Source organism: Myxocyprinus asiaticus, chromosome 4 (genome assembly GCF_019703515.2).
Source record: "Myxocyprinus asiaticus isolate MX2 ecotype Aquarium Trade chromosome 4, UBuf_Myxa_2, whole genome shotgun sequence".
Lineage (NCBI taxonomy): Eukaryota > Metazoa > Chordata > Actinopteri > Cypriniformes > Catostomidae > Myxocyprinus > Myxocyprinus asiaticus.
In genome coordinates, this window is record NC_059347.1 from 43,494,081 (window position 1) to 43,512,728 (window position 18,648).

Consider the following 18,648-nt stretch of genomic DNA (forward strand, 5'->3'; position numbering starts at 1 on the left):
ATATCAAAAGCAATAGAACTCATTATAATAAATGATGCTGTCAACACTGGAAGTGTCCATTGTGGCACATCGTGCCGTTAGTAAACGGGTGTCCCGTTCAATTTTGCCCTGCACATGCTGGAGATACTACTACTTTGAGCTGCCTTGCTGTGTACAGTATACTGGGCTTCATCCTAACCGAAATGGAGCCTCATGAGTGAACGATTGGGAATGCTCCACATAGGCAATCAACTCCCCGACCAAAACAAGATATCTTAGAAGGCAGCATAATGTTGTTGCTTTCTTTTGCATTGGGGGCATATCTATGATGCCTTAAAATGCTGTCTTGGTAGGCAGCTCTCTAGAATTTTGTGAGAGAGCCTCAGTTTCGATATTATTTATATATGTAGAAAAGTAAATACATGTGGGGTTTTGTTTGAGGAGGATAGGGATAAAGGGAGTGGATGAATAGGGAGAAAACTCTTTTTGGAATGGGAGGTTTGAAGACTGACATCCACATAATATGGGCCATTGAGGACAAGTGGAAAGCAAAAAGACCTCCTCGGGTGAGCAGTGACAAGCTGGCTTCAGCACCACCATGGCACCCAGGGATGTCACAGTGCAGCCTGGCCAGCCAGAGCACAGAAGAGAGAGAGGAAGATGCCACTTTTAGGAATGAACCACAGGAATTGGAGAGCTAGCCAGAGGCTCTCGATGTATAAAGAACCATTTCCAGAATCCAGTGGAAATCAAAAAGTTGACAGGTATGTCCATTTTGTTCCAATGGCCTTTGGAGGGGTGAGGACTTCAGCATGAAAGGAAAGGTGCTTTGTTAGTGTATCCTACAGATTACCCCACTTCCAGTCTACATGGGCTATGCTTATGAGAACAGATGCTGTGATGTTGGCTGTGTCTGTAAGCCGTGACCACCTTCTGTCTTTTGGTACAAAGGCGAATTACACCTTACAACAATCTAAGCCAGTTGGCATTTGAACTTCCTGCTTCTTTGTGGCTTCAGCTCAAAGGAAGTGTAGACTCTCATTCAGGACTGCTTGCAGTTGAATGGTCATGACTTGTTTTCTCTCTGGACAAGGCTTCTCAGTTAAAATTAGTTCCCTGAAATGCAGTGTCTCCAACTGCTGAAAGTTGAGCAACATGCTGTTTTTGCCATATTTATTTAATTTTTGCATTATTTATTGTCTCCTCTAGTTATGCTGCTGTGAAGACTTCAGAAGACTTTTAAACGTGTCCTCACTGAGGTTATAGACTTATAAGGGAAACTAATATGGGGAAACTTTGACAGAATTTAGAAGTTATTGTGTGAAGCAGTTCTTATATATATATATAGTGCATTCATAAAGAATTTAGACCCCTTCATTTTTTCACATTTTGTTGTATTGCAGCCTTATACTAAAATGCTTTAAATTATTATTATAATTTTTTTTTACATCAATCTACACTGTACCTGAAAATGACAAAGCAAAAACCAGATTTTTGATAACTTTGCAAATTTATTAAAAAGAAAAAACTGAAATATCACATTGACATAATTAAGACCCTTAACTCAGTACTTAGTTAAAGCACCTTTGGCAGCGATTACAGCCTCAAGTCTTTTTGATGAAGCTTTGCACACCTGGATTCTGGGATTTTCTGCCATTCTTCTCTGCAGATCCTCTCAAGCTCTGTCAGGTTGGATGGGGACCATCAGTGAACAGACATTTCCAGGTCTCTCCAGAGATGTTCAATTTGGTTCAAGTGTGGGCTCTGGCTGGGCCACTCAAGGACATTCACAGAGTTGTCCCTAAGCCACTCTTGCATTGTCTTGGCTGTGTGCTTTGGGTCATTGTCCTGTTGGAAGGTGAACCTTCGGCCCAGTCTGAGATCCTGAGCGCTCTGGACCAGGTTTTCATTAAGGAGATCTCTGTATTTTGCTGTGTTCAGCTTTCCTTCAACCCTGACCTGTCCCCCAGTCCCATCTGCTGAAAAACATTCCCACAGCATGATGCTACCACCACCATGCTTCACCGTTGGGATGGTATTGTGCAGGTGAAGAGCGGTGTCTGGTTTCCTGGAATTGAGGCTAAACAGTTCAGTCTTCATTTCATCAGACCAGAAAATCTTGTTTCTCACAGTCTGAGAGTCTTTTAGGTGCTTTTTTGCTTTCTTGCATTGAGGAGAGGCTTCCATCTGGCCACTCTGCCATAAAGCCCAGATCGATTGAGTGTTGCAGTGATGGTTGTCCTGCAAATTTCTCCCATCTCCACACATGATCTCTGGAGCTCAACCAGAGTGACCATCTGGTTCTTGGTCACCTCTCTTACCAAGGTCCTTCTCCCCTGATTGCTCAGTTTGGCCTAGCGGCCAGCTCTAGGAGGAGTCCTGTTTGTTCCAAACTTCTTCCATTTAAGAATTATGGAGGCCACTGTGCTCTTGGGTACATTCAATGCAGCCAAAATATTTTTGTAGCCTTCCCCAGACCTGTACCTTGACACAATCCTGTCTCTGAGCTCTGCAGGCAGTTCCTTTGACCTCATGGCTTAGTTTTTGCTCTGATATGCATTTTAAGCTGTAAGACCTTATATAGACAGGTGTGTGCCTTTCCAAATCATGTCCAATCAATTGAATTTGCCTCAGGTGGACTCCAATCAAAGTGTAGAAACGTCTCAAAGATGATCCAGAGAAATGGGATGCACCTGAGCTAAATTTCAAGCATCAAAGCAAAGGTCTGAATACTTATGTCAATGTGATATTTCAGATTTTTCTTTTTAATAAATTTGCAATGTTATCAAAAATCTGGTTTTTTATTTGTCATCATTGGGTATGAAGTGTAGATTGATGTGAAAATAATAATTTAAAGCATTTTCGCATAAGGCTGCAACATAATAAAATGTGGAAAAAATGAAGTAGTCTGAATACTTTCTGAATGCACTGTGTATATATATATATATATATATATATATATATATATATATATATATATATATATCACACACATACACACCGATCAGCCACAACATTAAAACCACCTACCTAATATTGTGTAGGTCCCCCTTGCGCTGTCAAAATAGCGCCAACCCGCCTCTCGGAATTGTCAGTACAATAGCATTAGCAGTCAATAGCATTCTGAGATGCTATTCTTCTCACCACAGTTGTACAGAGCAGTTATCTGAGATAGAATCAGAATGATGCTTACACACACAAGGAATTTGTTATGGTCACAGAAGCTTCCAGTGCAAATGACAAAATGACAAAATGACAAAAGAAAAATAAGATATAACAGATGAAAAAAAGAGAAATATACAATAGAGCAATAATGTTGTTCAAATATTTGATAGACAGATATAAAGTTATGTGCAGGTGATGTATTGAAGAAGAGGTAGGATATGTTAAAGAATATAAATGAAATATGGATATAAGTAGGAACGGATGGATTGAATATTGCACATGGTTGTATTGACAAAAGGAGAGTATTTGGGGGCAGTTTTAACTGTTCATGAGGTGGATGGCCTGAGGGAAAAAAATATGCCTGGCTGTTCTGGTGCTCAGGGCTCTGTAGTGCCAGCCAGAGGGCATCCATTCGAGATGTGGTCAAGAGTGATTTTACCAGCCCTTTTTGTCACTCTGGAGGTGTACAGTTCTAGCAGGGTGGGTAGGGGAGTGCCAATAATCCTCTCAGCAGTCCGAACTATCCTTTTAAGTCTTCTGATGTCTGACTTGGTAACTGAACCAAACCAGACAGTTATAGAAGTGCAAAGGACAGACTCAATGACTGCTGAGTAGAACTGTATCAGCAGTGCCTGTGGCATGTTGAACTTTCTCAGCTGGTGAAGGAAGTACAACCTCTGCTGGGCCTTTTTCAAAATTGAGTCTATGTGGGTCTCCCACTTCAGGTCCTGTGAGATGGTAGTGCCCAGGAACCTGAATGACTCCACTGCTGCCACAGTGCTGTTCAGAATGGTGAGCGGGGGTAAAGTTGGGATGTTCCTCCTAAAGTCCACTGTCATCTCCACTTTTTTTAAATGTGTTCAGCTCTTGGTTGTTTTGACTGCACCAGACAGCCAGCTGTTCAACTTCCCTTCTGTATGCAGACTTATCGTCATCCTGGATGAGGCCGATGACAGTAGTGTCATTTGCAAACTTCAGGAGCCTAACAGAGGGGTCCTTGGCGGTGCAGTCATTTGTGTACAGAGAGAAGAGTAGTGGGGAGAGTACACACCTGGGGGACACCAGTGCTGATTGTACATGTGCTGGAGGTGAATTTCCCCATTCTCACACTAGCTGCTGCCTGTCTATCAGAAAGCTGGTGATCCACTGACAGATAGGGGCAGGAACAGAGAGCTGGGTTAATTTAGTCCATAGGAGAGCGGGGTTTATGGTGTTAAAAGCCGAACTGAAGTCAACAAAGAGTATCTTTGCATAAGTCCCTGGTCTGTCTAGATGTTGAAATATGTAATGCAGTCCCATATTCACTGCATTATCAACAGACCTGTTTGCTTGATAGCCAAACTACAGGGGATCCAGAAAGGGTTCAGTGATGTCCTTTAAGTGGGCCAACACCAGTCTCTTAAATGACTTCATGATGACAGATGTCGGAGTGACGAGTCTGTAGTCATTTAGTCCTTTGATCTTGGATTTCTTTGGGACAGGGAGGATTGTAGAGCATTTGAAGCAGCAGGGAATTTCACACTGCTCCAGTGATCTATTGAAGATATGTGTGAAGATGGGGACCAGCTGGTCAGCACAGGATTTTAGACAAGTGTGTGAAACACCATCTGGGCCCTGTGATTTTCTTGTCTTCTGTTTCCGGAAGACCCAGCACACATCTTCTTCACAGATCTTAAATGCAGGTCGAGTAGCAGGAGAGGTGAGGAGGGGGGTTGCAAGAGGTATAAATGTTTGTGTGCTGTGAAGGTCAGAGCGGGTATGGGGTGCAAGACTGTGCTTTTCAAATCTACTTTAGGTTGTCATCCAATTGTTGATACCCTACAGTGTTGGGGGATGGTGTCTTGTAGTTGGTAAAGTTTTTCAGGCCTCTCCACACTGATGCTGGTTCGTTAGCTGAAAACTGTTTTTTCAGATTTTCAGAATAGCTTCTTTTAGTCCCTCTGATCTCCATTGTTACTGTAGACTTTGTCAGTTCAAACCAGTCTGGCTGTTCTCTGTTGACCTCTCTCATCAATAAGGCATTTCCGTCCACAGGACTGCCACTCACTGGCTGTTTTTTTTTTTTTTGGCACCATTCGAAGTAAGTTCTAGAGACTGTTGTGTGTTAAAACCCCAGGAGATCAGCAGTTACAGAAATACTCAAACCAGCCCGTCTGGCACCAACAGTCATCCATGCAAGTATCTAATCAGCCAATCGTGTGGCAGCAGTGCAGTGCATCAAATTATGCAGATATGGGTCAGGAGCTTCAGTTAATGTTCACACAAACCATCAGAATGGGGAAAAAATGTGATCTCATTGATTTGGACTGTGGTATGATTGTTGGTCGTCTTGCATGAACCGCACGTTTGAGATCTCCCCAGAGTGGCTCGATGATATTAAGGTCAGGAGACTGTGATGGCCACTCCAGAACCTTCACCTTTTTCTGCTGTAACCACTGGAGGTTCAGCTTGGCCTTGTGCTTAGGGTCATTGTCGTGCTGGAATGTCCAAGAGCGTCCCATGCACAGCTTTCGTGCAGAAGAATGCAAATTGTCTGCCAGTATTTTCTGATAATATGCTGCATGCATCTTGCCATCAATTTTCACAAGATTCCCCGTGCCTTTAGAGCTCACATACCCCCAAAACATCAGTGAGCCACCACCATGCTTCACAGTGGGGATGGTATTCTTTTCACTATATGCCTTGTTGACCCCTCTCCAAACATAGCGCTTATGGTTGTGATCATAAAGCTCTATTTTGGTCTCATCACTCCAAATTACAGTGTGCCAGAAGCTGTGATGCATGTCAAGGTGTTGTCGGGCATATTGTACAAGGGCATTTTTGTGGCATTGGCTTCTCTCTGGCAATTCGACCATGCAGCTCATTTTTGTTCAAGTATCGTCGTATTGTGCTCCTTGAAACAACCACACCATCTTTTTCCAGAGCAGCCTATATTTCTCCTGAGGTTACCTGTGGGTTTTTCTTTGTATCCCGAACAATTCTTCTGACATTTGTGGCTGAAATCTTTCTTTGTCTACCTGACCTTGGCTTGGTATCAAGAGATCCCCGAATTTCCCACTTCTTAATAAGTGATTGAACAGTATTGACTGGCATTTTCAAGGCTTTGGATATCTTTTTATATCCTTTTCCATCTTTATATAGTTCCATTACCTTGTTATGCAGGTCTTTTGACAGTTCTTTTCTGCTCCCCATGGCTCAGTATCTAGCCTGCTCAGTGCATCCACGTGAGAGCTAACAAACTCATTGACTATATATACACAGACACTAATTGCAATTTAAAAAGCCACAGGTGTGGGAAATTAAACTTTAATTGCCATTTAAACCTGTGTGTATCACCTTGTGTGTCTGTAACAAGGCCAAACATTCAAGGGTATGTCAACTTTTAATCAGGGCCATTTGGGTGATTTCTGTTATCATTATGATTTAAAAAGGAGCCAGACAACTATGTGATAGTAAATGGCTTCATATGATCACTATCCTTAAATAAAAGACTAGAATTTTTGCATGATCGGTCATATTTTCAAAATCAATGCCAAAATTTCACAATTTCTGCCAGGGTATGCAAACTTTTGAGCACAACTGTATATAATATTCTTGGCACTTATAAAGCTGTATCTCCTCTCTTTGTAATTGCAGCCGTTGAAGAATTCATTTGAAAAAAAATGAATGATGAGTTACGCCATGTTTTCACTTGGTGTCACTCACTCATATTATCTATACTTCTAAGGCCACGTCCATATGTTGTCATTTGAAAATTCTGTTTTCAGTTTTCTAATATCATCATTATATTATTATACTGTATAATGCATATTGCATAAAGCACAGTAATATACTTTGTGCTGCATACAATCATTTTTAAGTGCCTTTTTTTTAAATGGTATGTGAAGTAGTATGCATTGATGAAATACATTTAAACAATAGCATGTTACATTGTTGTCACATGAACTCATTACATTGCATGCTTAATTTAGTGAGTGTTATCCAGTTAACATCTCAGAAATAAAAAAAAAATGGTTATATCGAACTTTTATCTGCAATTTATTTGCAAAATGTCTTATCTTTTGGCAGTCTAATTGAATGACGAGTCAAGAAAAAGATTTGTGCTTTCCTTTGTGGGAAACAATACTCGGTACTACAGTATGTGCTCTGGCTGTATAATTCAACATTTGGCAAATGTAGTAGGTCATTCGGATATTGCATTCTTACAGAAAATGTATGTTGATTAGAATAATGTAGACCAATTTATGTGTATAGAAATAGTGCAATTAGTATGTAGTATGCTATGCTATTCCGAACATATCCTGTGCCTCTCTGAAGCCTGTTCATGTTGTCTTCTTTCTCTTGGGATTACTAATTACATTGATACAAGTAGGCACCCAGGCTGATGTGTATGTTTTTCTGTGTTCATTAAGTGAAGTGCTTGTGACTGTGATGTGTGTGCTTATAGCTGTGACATAATCTAATATTCATTCTTTTTTTTTTTAACTTTATGGCACTTGTACTGTACCTGCTATCAAAGATCCGTTATCTTCTGTCATCTGGGAATGTGGCTTTCACTTTGTTCAAAGTTCATGTTAAGCAAAGATCCCAACAGGAATTGATGGAATTTGCAGAGCAGGGATGTTTTGTCTCCTGCTCTTTTGATCTCTTTCTGTGGAAAGAATATTTTTGGCAACTAATCCCAAATCTCAGCTTAAAATTTGCTGTTTCATAACTACAGCTTTGCCAGAGACAAATCCGGCCTCCAAGAATTGCACTAGAAGGGAATGTTGACTCTGGAATATCAAAGAGGTGTCAAGGATATGACAGGAATTTTGCAGTGGGTTTTAACACAGATGACAGTCATATAAAAAGGAATCTCCATTTGCAGTGATACAACTGTCAGCTGTCTCCCCACAAGACAAATGACCTTTAATTTGCTGAGTATGTGTATAGTCTGGTTCGAGTTAAAGCTAAACTAGCAGGCTGTCATCTTTCCACAATATGAAGCATTTTGTTGTTTAGATGTTGGCTTAATTTTGGCAGAAAGATTAGGGAAAGCTGTTATTGTCAGACAGAGAATGCAGCACTCCATCTGAACAACTGTGATGATTTAAAGCTTCCTACAAAGGCATTTAGCTCTGTGTTACAAAAGCATAGTACTGAAGTAAATACATGCATTAGCAAAATATTTCATACAAAGCTAATCCTTACATACATTACACACTCTCTGAGGGTTCTTTGATGTCTTTTTGCATGGTAACTCACTCAAGATGAATTCTAATGCAGTGGAGTCTTAAAATAGCCTTAAATGATCATTTAAATTCAGAATGTGTATAAACTGCAGAAGAAAAAGCTAGGACAGTCGTTTTCTTGCTCAAACCATCAGTCAGACAGAAATAAAAATGTAAAGTGAGCAATTCAAAGGCATGCCCACATCCTGAAGGCCACTCTTGCTTCTCTAAATTATAGGTGTTGTTAGGTACAGATTTAGAAATTGCAGATGTGCCAAGCAATAGCAAAGCTTTTCTAACGCAGTGACACACCAGCAAACATGCATTAGTATGTAAGCTTGTCCATCTTTTTATACATTGCTCCACTAAGCAAATGTTCAACTAATTTCAAGCATGTTAACAATTTACACCGTGTTGCAGTTTTGCTGCTTTTGTGTGAAAATCAAAGATCAAGTTCTTTTAAACTTCTCCAGACTCTCTGATCTTGACGTGGCAGTGAAAGAGAAGAAGGCCTGTTCAACCGCAGCACATAAGTCATGTTCAGGCTTGGTGTAATTCTAGCCTGGGCCAAATCATGAAGAGCAGTTGCATCCTTGCCCATATGAATGCTTGAATGTCAGACACAAATGGTTAAGACCCACAAGGGATCTCATAGAGCTCAAATGTTTAGTATTTCTCTCTTAAAATGTGTCTATGTATTATTTTGTGGATCTTGATCCCATTCAATTCAGATTGTAAACTCAGCAATGACATATTTTTATTTTGTGATGCTGCAGATTCAATGGCAGTGCAGAAAAACTTTCAGAGTATTTAGGCATGGTGCTCCATCGGCATCGGTGAAAGAATGCAGACGATCAAGAATCAGCTAGCAGAGCTGAACATCATTAAAACCGTTCAGTTCCAGTATTTGTTTCAAAAAATGTTCTCAATTTCCAACCCTTACCAGAGCCTTGCAATAGTTCAATACTGTTGCTGCATCTGAAAACTAAGCTCTGTTACAATAGCAGCACAGAGTCTGATCTTGCCTGCCAGAGTGTGTGAATAGAGAGGATGAACATTCTTTGAGACCGCTGTTTGTTTTTGTTAGATCAGTCAGTGTCTTGCAATTCTCTTAGCTATGCCAGACCCAATTCAGTCTTCAAATCCTAGTATGTAAGAAAGTGTAGAGGAACAGACACAAACTCTCACATCCTGGGAACAGCATGCAGTGATTCATAAGTCCAACAGTATAATTTAGCATTTTGACAAGATGGAAGCTTATTATCCACTCCCTACTATCACTGCAAATGTATTCAACCATTCTAGTGTCATCAAATGGAATTATGAAAATAATGATTGTTTTCAAACAGCTTTCCCAAATATTCACCCCTTCTGTCATTGGTCGGACAAACAGATAATCCTGCCCCAAACTTGGTTAAGTCAATATTGCTGTGTCAATAGAGCAATGTTTTGAGTTAGTGTTGACACTATTCCGGGAAATAACCTACATCTGGCTTACTTATAGTTGTCTTTGTATATTAAGCTGGGATACAAGAAAGTACAGTATTTTAACCAGGGACTAAAAATGGTTCAAGGAACAAAAACGAAAAACAAAAACAAATAAATTTTTTGGCAGAACATAACCAAAAACAGGAACAAAGCGATCTTCAATTATTTCGGAGTGAAAACATTATTTTTAAATGCTGGTAACCGGTTATAACCGGTTAATTTCATTTCGATAATTTTTTCATGAAACCAAAGGCCAAAGGGTTGATCACTGTCATTTTTTTATTTTTTTATTATTACACCACTTCATGTTGCTTGAAAAAATAAAAAGGGGTGCTTTGATCATGAAGGAAACCTCTGCATCAGACCTTTTTATCAACTGTGTATAATTACTACATACACATGCATACACATGCTCATTCAAGTCTTGACTGAATTATTGTTTGATATGATGCATTAATACAGATTTGATGCTGCCAGGTTTTGACTGAGAAGCAGATCTGTAATTAGAAATGTACTTAAATGTTAATTAACTGTATGCTTATGATTTCTATGCTGATAATATACCACAGGAAAACATTTTATTGCTATTTTGGCTTATTTTGGTGAGGCAAATGGCTTATTTTAGGCTTGTTTTTCAAGGGCACATTACTTGAATCTCTTGTGAGATCTTGCAACACAACAATAGGTATTTCACCAACCCCTTAGCGCAGAGTACTGCCATTTAAAAAAATAATATTATTAACTGTTCTTTTATTTTGTTCTAATCGGTTACCATTTAGAAAGGAGGCTGTGGAACTTTTGAACCATAATGAAAAAATACTGTTTTTGCTCAGAACGAACCAAAATGAAAAGCTTTCCATTTTTTAGTCCCTGACTTTAACTCCAAAATAATTAGACCCTTTAGCTTTACCTGGGTATTCTAAAAAAGTATTTGTATTTAGTGTTGTAGGCACTAGACTAGACTCAAATCAGCATAAAGGAGCTACTTCTGTTGGTTCGCTGACCTAAAGACTGACTAATTACATTGCCTGAGACTGGGCTGTTGCTATTAAGAAGGAACACTTCAATCAGGCCAATGGCTTTTTTAAAACAGGTTTTCTACTGAACTGTTCACTGTATCAGTGAAAGTGAAAGTGGAGTGTCTTTGATTTTCTGTCTCTATTTCTCTGTCCTGCTAATAATGCATTTGTCCCTGTTATTTAGCCCACTTTTCATTTCGCCAGGTGCGACAACACTTACAAGATGACGTTTTTAAAATCGATACTGTATTTACCGCCCCATAGCTCATCTGTATGTGTCTGTGTTCTACCATGTTGTCCATCTCTAATGCTGTTGTGTATTTGTATGTGTGCAGGTTTTGAGTTACTGTACCAGCCCGAGGTGGTTCGTCTCTACCTGTCCCTCCTGACTGAAAGCCAGAACTATAACACACTAGAAGCAGCGGCCGGAGCTCTACAGAACCTCAGCGCTGGACAGTGGACAGTACGTTTTTTTTCTAATGCCAAGCCTGGACATTGGGAGTGCTTATTCAAAACCGATTCCATTTTTTTTAATAACACCAGAAAAAACTGATGATTTTCATGATGTCTGGTTCTGTTATCAGTTGAAATGTCTGCATTCTTCCGCCGATACAGACAGAACACTGTAATAAAATATGCTAAATAAGCACCAGAGCCATTGTCATGATAGATAGATTGATTCAAGGAGGGTCATGAATGCAATTTGAATTGTTCATTCTTTCCTTCAATTAAGGAACCAAAGTCTCTAAGTGGAACCAGTTATTGTTAAATTCCTAATGATTCCCATCTCTAATTACCAATATTGTCACTTTGAATAAGGATTGATCTGTGGCGTGGCATCTATTCTGCTCTGAATGTAAAGGGAGGAAAACAAATAAAACTTCATTTGTCATGTGCACTTTGAAAACATTCCTAGCCAATACAGCCTATTTCCTCTGAGGATGTTCTGCACTGCAGTGTCACGTGAAGTTCTTACTTCTGTATCTAAGTCAAGGGGAATTACTCCTATTACCAGAGTAAATCCCATTAAACTGCCCTGCCCCGACCCTGCTTCCTCGTTCGTGTCTCCTGGAGCACCTTATGTCCTGAAGTGCAGCCATGCATAAGGATACCGCTTTTCTGTGTGGTTACACCACTTCAGACCTGCCTCATCTCTATGCCTGGCCACACACACACACACACACACACACACTCTTACACTTCACAAACCCCTGCCGTTGGGAGACGGACATGTCGCGCCTGTGGTCTATAAGAGGATTTGAGAGCTTTTATTTATTCATTTATTCTTTTCCCTACTTTCCTTTTTTGCAAATGTGTTAGTGTCTCTGTTTTTAAGAAGACATGATTGCTCCTAGGGCCACTACCATCTCCTAGTGGCCATAAAGTAGTATTGCAACAACTTGATCACATTCAAGGGCACTGGCTAGGGAATTGAGGGGTTTTTTTTGTGTGTCACAAAAAGGTTTTGTGATTCATGGGGTAGGAGAGGAAAATGCACTCTACAAATTCAGTCTAACAGGGACAAATGACTATTTACTGGATTGTGATTTTCCAGAATAGAAGAGCTCTGGGAAAGTTTTTTTTTTTTTTTTTTTTTTTTTCTCTCAAAGTTTAGCTTTTTGTAACACACATACTGCTGTACTGTGTGCCCATTCTCAAAACAGATTTCCAGAGCTGCCCATTTGGCTGAGTATGACTTGCCCTGACAAAATGACTTAAAGGAATAGTTCACCCAATAATGAAAATGTTCTCATCTTTCTTTCTTCTGCAGAACACAAAGATTTTTTAAGAATAGCTCAACTCTTAGGTCCAAACAATGCAAGTGAATGGTGGCCAGAATTTAGAAGCTCCAAAAAGCATATAAAGGCAGCATAAATTAATCCATACAACTCCAGTGGTTAAATCCATGTCTTCAGAAGTGATATGATAGGTGTGGGTGAGAAACAGATCAAAATTAAGTCCTTTTTTACTATAAATCTACACTTTTTCTTTTGTTTTTTGGCGATTCACATTCTTTGTGCATAGTGCCACCTACTGGTCAGGGCTGGTAAAAGATAGAGATGTATAGTGAAAAAGGACATAAAATATTGATCTGTTTCTCATCCACACCTATCATATCACTTCTGAAGACATGGACTTAACCACTGGATTACTTTTAATACTTGCATGGATTACTTTTATGCTGCCTTTATTTACTTTTTGGAGCTTTAAAGTTCTGACCACCTTTCACTTACATTGTATGGACCTACAGAGGTGAGGTAATCTTCTAAATATTTTCATTTGTGTTCTGCAGGAGAAAGAAAGTCATACACATTTGGGATGGCATGAGGGTGAGTTTTCATTTTGGGGTGAACTATTCCTTTAAATGCAAGAGAAGAATGTCCAAACTACAGTTTCATACAGTCTGTTCCTCTCATTTTTACAGTGGTCAAACTATATCCGGGCAACAGTGCGTAAGGAGAAAGGGTTGCCTATCCTCGTGGAACTTCTGCGCTCGGACTCAGACAAGGTGGTGCGAGCTGTGGCCATCGCTTTGAGGAACCTGTCCATTGACCACCGCAACAAAGATCTAATAGGCAAGAGCAGAATACTCAACCTTTTATGTAAAATGATATTTATTTATTTTGTAGGCAGAAGGATACAATTGGTGTCAAAGGCCTTATTAAATCACTTTCCAAGCACAGTGTTGACAAATCTCTTATTGAAACAGGAAGTTTGGGCAGGTCAAATCAAAGGGCACTGTTTTTTAAATAGCCAATGGGCCAACCATGATTGTTCAGCTGCAGGTGATATTGAGGAATAACCATTCTCATTCTATAGAGCATTTGATTCATAAAATTGTGTGGTGACAGATGAGTCATCCATATTAAAGACTGTAAAATATTATGATGGTTTTATGTAGCCTCTGTGTCTCTACAATTGTTTTTCTCATTTCCAGAGCTGTGTCTCATTGTTCTGTAATATTCTCCTCAGGCAGTTACGCCATGAGGGACTTGGTTAGCAACCTGCCCAGCGGACAGCAGCGGCCAGCCAAGAACCTGGAGGAGGACACAGTGGTGGCTATCCTCAACACCATCCATGAAATCATAACAGACAGCTCTGAAAACGCTCGCTCCCTCGTTACTGCTCAAGCAATCGACAAACTAGTGGCCATCAACAGGACCAGGTATGTGCAAAGTGAATGAAGAACAGAACAAGCTTATGACAAAGTATGATTGCCTATTGATCACATTTAGGTTACGTTCACACTGCAAGCCAAACCCCACATCTGAATATGCCTACTTCCCTACTATATATATATTTTGCCAAAAAATGAGGAGGATGTCCGAATCCTCAGTATTACTAATACAGTAGGCGAAAAATACCCGAATGATTTTCTGCATCTGCTGAAGTGTGCATCCACTGGATACTTTACTATACTAGCTCTTGTTATAAATGCACTATGATGAATTATGTCTAGAAATGTATTCATAATAATCATGGGCATACCTAAAGAATGCCCATGCAGATGTTTTTATATAGGTCTTACAAAGAGGAGGTTGAGGGACAGAGTGGCAGAACATAGGTATGCAATACGTACTGGCAATATGAACTACCCAATGGCTAAACATTACATCCAAGCCGAACATGGAAATGACAGCTCTCTGAAAGTTCTGGGTAAAGAACAGGTGTCATGTGACATTCGGAATGGAGATAGATTGAAAAGATTAAAACAGCGAGAAACTTGGTACAGTATGGTAATGTACAATATTTATTATTTTTCTGACTGTGTACATATATTAATTAATTTTGTATATTGTTTCACTTTTGTTTTGCTTGAAAGTTGATGTTGGTGTCATACAACTTTAGGCCTCTAGTGGCCAGTATGCGTAGAGCACTATGGGAAGACTATTAAGTCACTTCCTGTGTCTTTCATTTTGTGACACCTGGATGAAGGCCTGTTTGGGCCGATACGCATTGGTGCTTTTATAATATGTAGCCCTCACAATAAAGGCTTTTTAACTTAAAACCCCACAAGAGTGCCTAGATGTGGATTTTTGTCAACTTCCTATCCCTGATCTGGAGCACCTGTGGAATTGTTTGTGGACATTTCTTTCTTCTTCAATACATTATTAACTGCCAAGAAGCAAGTCCTTCATCAGATTTGCAATTTCGCAAATTCAGACACTTTTTTTTTTTTCTCTTTCTGGTGTGGTTCACATGACCTTTTAAACGTTACCCATTTTAGACACTAGTCTAAACAGGCATCGTTCTTAAACTAACCCGCATATGTAAAACTTCTTAAGCTGGAATGTTCATTATATTTTCATCAGCAAATTTACTAAAAATATGATATTATAGTTTATTATATGAAATTAGAAGAATTTTGGACTTTCTGGACTTTTTGGACCCAAAATTCCCACATTTTCTTGAATCAAAATGTAATTTTATTTTGTCACTTTCAGTTGCCACTGTCCAAAGTACATTTAAGACCTTATGTATATAATTTTTTTAACAAATATCACATAGTGCAATTAAAAAAATATACAGTATGATTCATATCAAGGATCAACTATGCACACAGTTATGACCAATGTCAAGTTAGACTGATGTAAAAATCACATGGATTCCAACCTGACTGTTCACACTAAAGTCAAATTTTGCAAACAATCACATATGTATCTTGTAAGTACATAATTTTTTACAAATATGAAAGTGGCCCAATCGGAATTTATGTCAGATTCAATGTGATTTTTGCTGTTCACACTGTTATTAAAAAAAAAAAAAAACAGATCTGAGTCACAGATGGACCACATTCAACAGCGGTGTGAACATTGCCTTAGATTGTGAATGTGTGAACCCTATCATTCTATTTACAAACAAGATGACTCCCATTCCTTAACCATTGCAAGTCAACCCTCTTCATCCACCTCATTCTATTAGAATTAAGGCTCACTTAGTGCAATATGTACAGAACAACAGGTTTTTGATCTGTGTAAACATCTTACATTGGTACCTCACAGAAAAACAGCAGCAAGACTTGCATCTTCCTGCTTTTTGAAGTGTCTTCTTTTCATCAACACTCATGGCATCCTTAATATATGCGTGTGAAAAACTGAATATTAGATAAAGTGCTGTAGATATCAAAAGCTGTATGGAGCTCTGGAGAGTAAGCCATATGTTAAACAAACACCCCCATCCTTTCCACATCTGACCTCATTTAATACTTCACATCATTTATACCGTTTCTGCCTGAGCATGATTTTGTCCGAAACTAAATATTGATTGTGGGAGATTAACTTTTTAAACACTACATGCTTGACTGGAGAGTGGCTACATGGCCTCCCTCTATTGCTCTCTAGCTCTGGGGAGGTGGCTTTGAAGTTGTAGGCTCCTGATAATTACGGAAGTGAGGATCACAGGAAAAGCTAATGAAGTGAAAAGAGAAGAAATCTGTGGCCACAGGGGTTGGAGATTGGAGCTGTGGTGACTTCAGGCTCCTGGGAGGGGAATAGAAGACCTTGAATTTGAATTTGAGAGTTTTTTTCTATGGGCTCTGGATTCCTCATACTTCTTTCCTACTGTGTTTATGCACTGCAGCCAATCAGCAAGGGAGACCAAAGCTGCATCCCATGTATTACAGACGGTTTGGAGCTATAAGGAGCTGAGAAACGCCCTGATCAAGGATGGCTGGAATAAAATGCACTTCCAGGTAGAGCGTAGCATAGACACAAACTTTTTTATTATTTATCCATCTTACATTTTACATACCAAATGCCCAAGAAGGGAAGGGGGAATCTCATAATATCATATTTCGCCCCAAAATCAGAAGAAAAAACTATCAATATTTATTTTAAATAAATACATTTTGTACCTTTCTGTGTCATACTTAATGATTGCAATTCATAAATTATTAAGTAATCTGTATATTATTTGATTCAAAATATTTTTAAAAAGTCTGTTTTAGGACCATTACAATTTTTTGCTTTGTTACATTGCATTGTGTCATTTTCCAGTACAATACTTTGTTTTTGTGCATTCCGGAATGGCTCATGCCCGGTTAACCGCATTGCTTTTCAAAATATACTTTTCTGACCACGAGCGAATACGAACGCATTCGACGCATGCCCACTACAACTGCTTTGTGATACTCTTTTAGTGCAGTCAATCGCAGGCACATGCGTAGACAATGCGCACAGATGAGGACAGCGTCCGCCTTTCGAGAAAATCTGGGCCGTGCGTGGTCAGTCTGTGCAGACTGATGATGAAATTTGCGTCACACATACTGTGCGCTGAGTGATCCAGAAGTAAAATCTTGCTTGAAAATCTTCCTTTCCAGATTTTTTTATTAAAATGACCATAAAATCCATTTAGTACAACAAATAACATGACATATGCTTACAAAGGCACTTTACGATTGCAGTTTATCATTATTGTTTTTCACATTATAGTAATGATAATTGGGAGGTGGACTGTGCGTTAATGTCTTGAAAGTAATCACAATGCAAAAAAATCTAAACTAAATGGCACTAGAAAGACACAATTTTCTTTATGTAAAATTTTCAGTTTCTTGCTTTTTTTTTTCCTTTTGTGAGAGTTTGAGTTTTTGTGAGAAAGTTGTATTTGAGCTGCCTCATGCATTCTTTATTACACATGTTATATATAGAAAAGGAGCACCTAGTTTAAGGTCTAAGTGATTTTTTGTAAAGGTGGTTTCTCCGTCCTAAATTTTGGAAGTCTTTTCTTCTCTACTCTTTTCAGCCTTTAGCGACTGGCACTCCCAAAGGGTCCAAGAGCTGCAAGCCTGGCTACGACGACACTACACTGCCTTTGATGGAGAAGAACCAAGGTTAGCATAAGGCCACAAACAGAGACGATTCTGTAAGCTCAGGAGAGCTCTTGAGTGAGCCAATCTCCTGGACTCTACTACTATCTGTGTTTTTACACATGGCAGAACACTTGAGCTCTCACCCCCGTTGCTCAGCTGGTGTGTGCAGCCGCCCCCATCTCTTGCACTTTAATTGGTCATTTGAGTTTTCATATGATACAGAATGATTAATGAGCATCAGACAGCAGATTAATGGACCCTGGTATAGGAGCTCATTATTCATTCACTCTCAAGTAAAATTATGGTAAATTACTGAGTGCTGCCATAAAAAGCGCCATCCGTCCACCCGAACACAACACATTTCATCAAGAGAGGATTAAGCATGACAGCTTTGGCTTTTTTTTCCTTTACTGGTTTTATTACTGCCATGAGTATGGATGCTAACGATAAAGATGCATTTGATCACATCCATCATTCCCACTTCATTCCCTGCTTGCATTAATGTGGAGAATCGAGCGCAACAGTGACATAATAATTTCCTCTTTTTTTCTTATTCCATAGGTATTTCAAACATTTCTTGAGTAAAGACATGCAAACCTTGAACCAAACCAACCAGCTTCTACATAAATCACAACATTACATTTTATTCTAGGCAAAAAAGTGTTTGAAAATAAAACTGTGTACTTAACAACTTTTATAAGGAAATGCACTACTCATTGGAATGATAATCAGATCAACAGTTAATTGAGAGTGTAGTGGGTCTGATTCGATTACATCCTTGTAATGTTTTATGGGAGTGAGCAGTCAATATTGCAGTGATTCTTGCATCCATAGTAACAATGCCAATCTCTGATTGGTGGATCTCACTTCAGGATTGTGGGTAATGTAGTATTTTACAAGAAATTCTGCAATTAAACCTAATATTTCGAGTTGAAATCACACTGACTTGTGGCTTCTACAGAAGCATATACCACCA

The 18,648-nt window shown here is 39.2% G+C and overlaps 1 protein-coding gene across 12 annotated transcripts in view; it reads left to right on the plus strand.

Moving 5' to 3' along the window:
- Nucleotides 1-18,648, plus strand: part of LOC127432514 (splicing regulator ARVCF-like) — a 253,983-nt gene that overhangs the window by 224,872 nt on the left and 10,463 nt on the right. For all 12 annotated transcript variants that reach the window (XM_051683768.1, XM_051683742.1, XM_051683750.1 and 9 more), the window contains 5 exons: nucleotides 11,200-11,327; nucleotides 13,290-13,440; nucleotides 13,838-14,030; nucleotides 16,445-16,556; nucleotides 17,606-17,693. In XM_051683768.1, coding sequence (XP_051539728.1) covers nucleotides 11,200-11,327; nucleotides 13,290-13,440; nucleotides 13,838-14,030; nucleotides 16,445-16,556; nucleotides 17,606-17,693 — 672 coding nt within the window. The remainder of the gene's footprint in view (nucleotides 1-11,199; nucleotides 11,328-13,289; nucleotides 13,441-13,837; nucleotides 14,031-16,444; nucleotides 16,557-17,605; nucleotides 17,694-18,648) is intronic.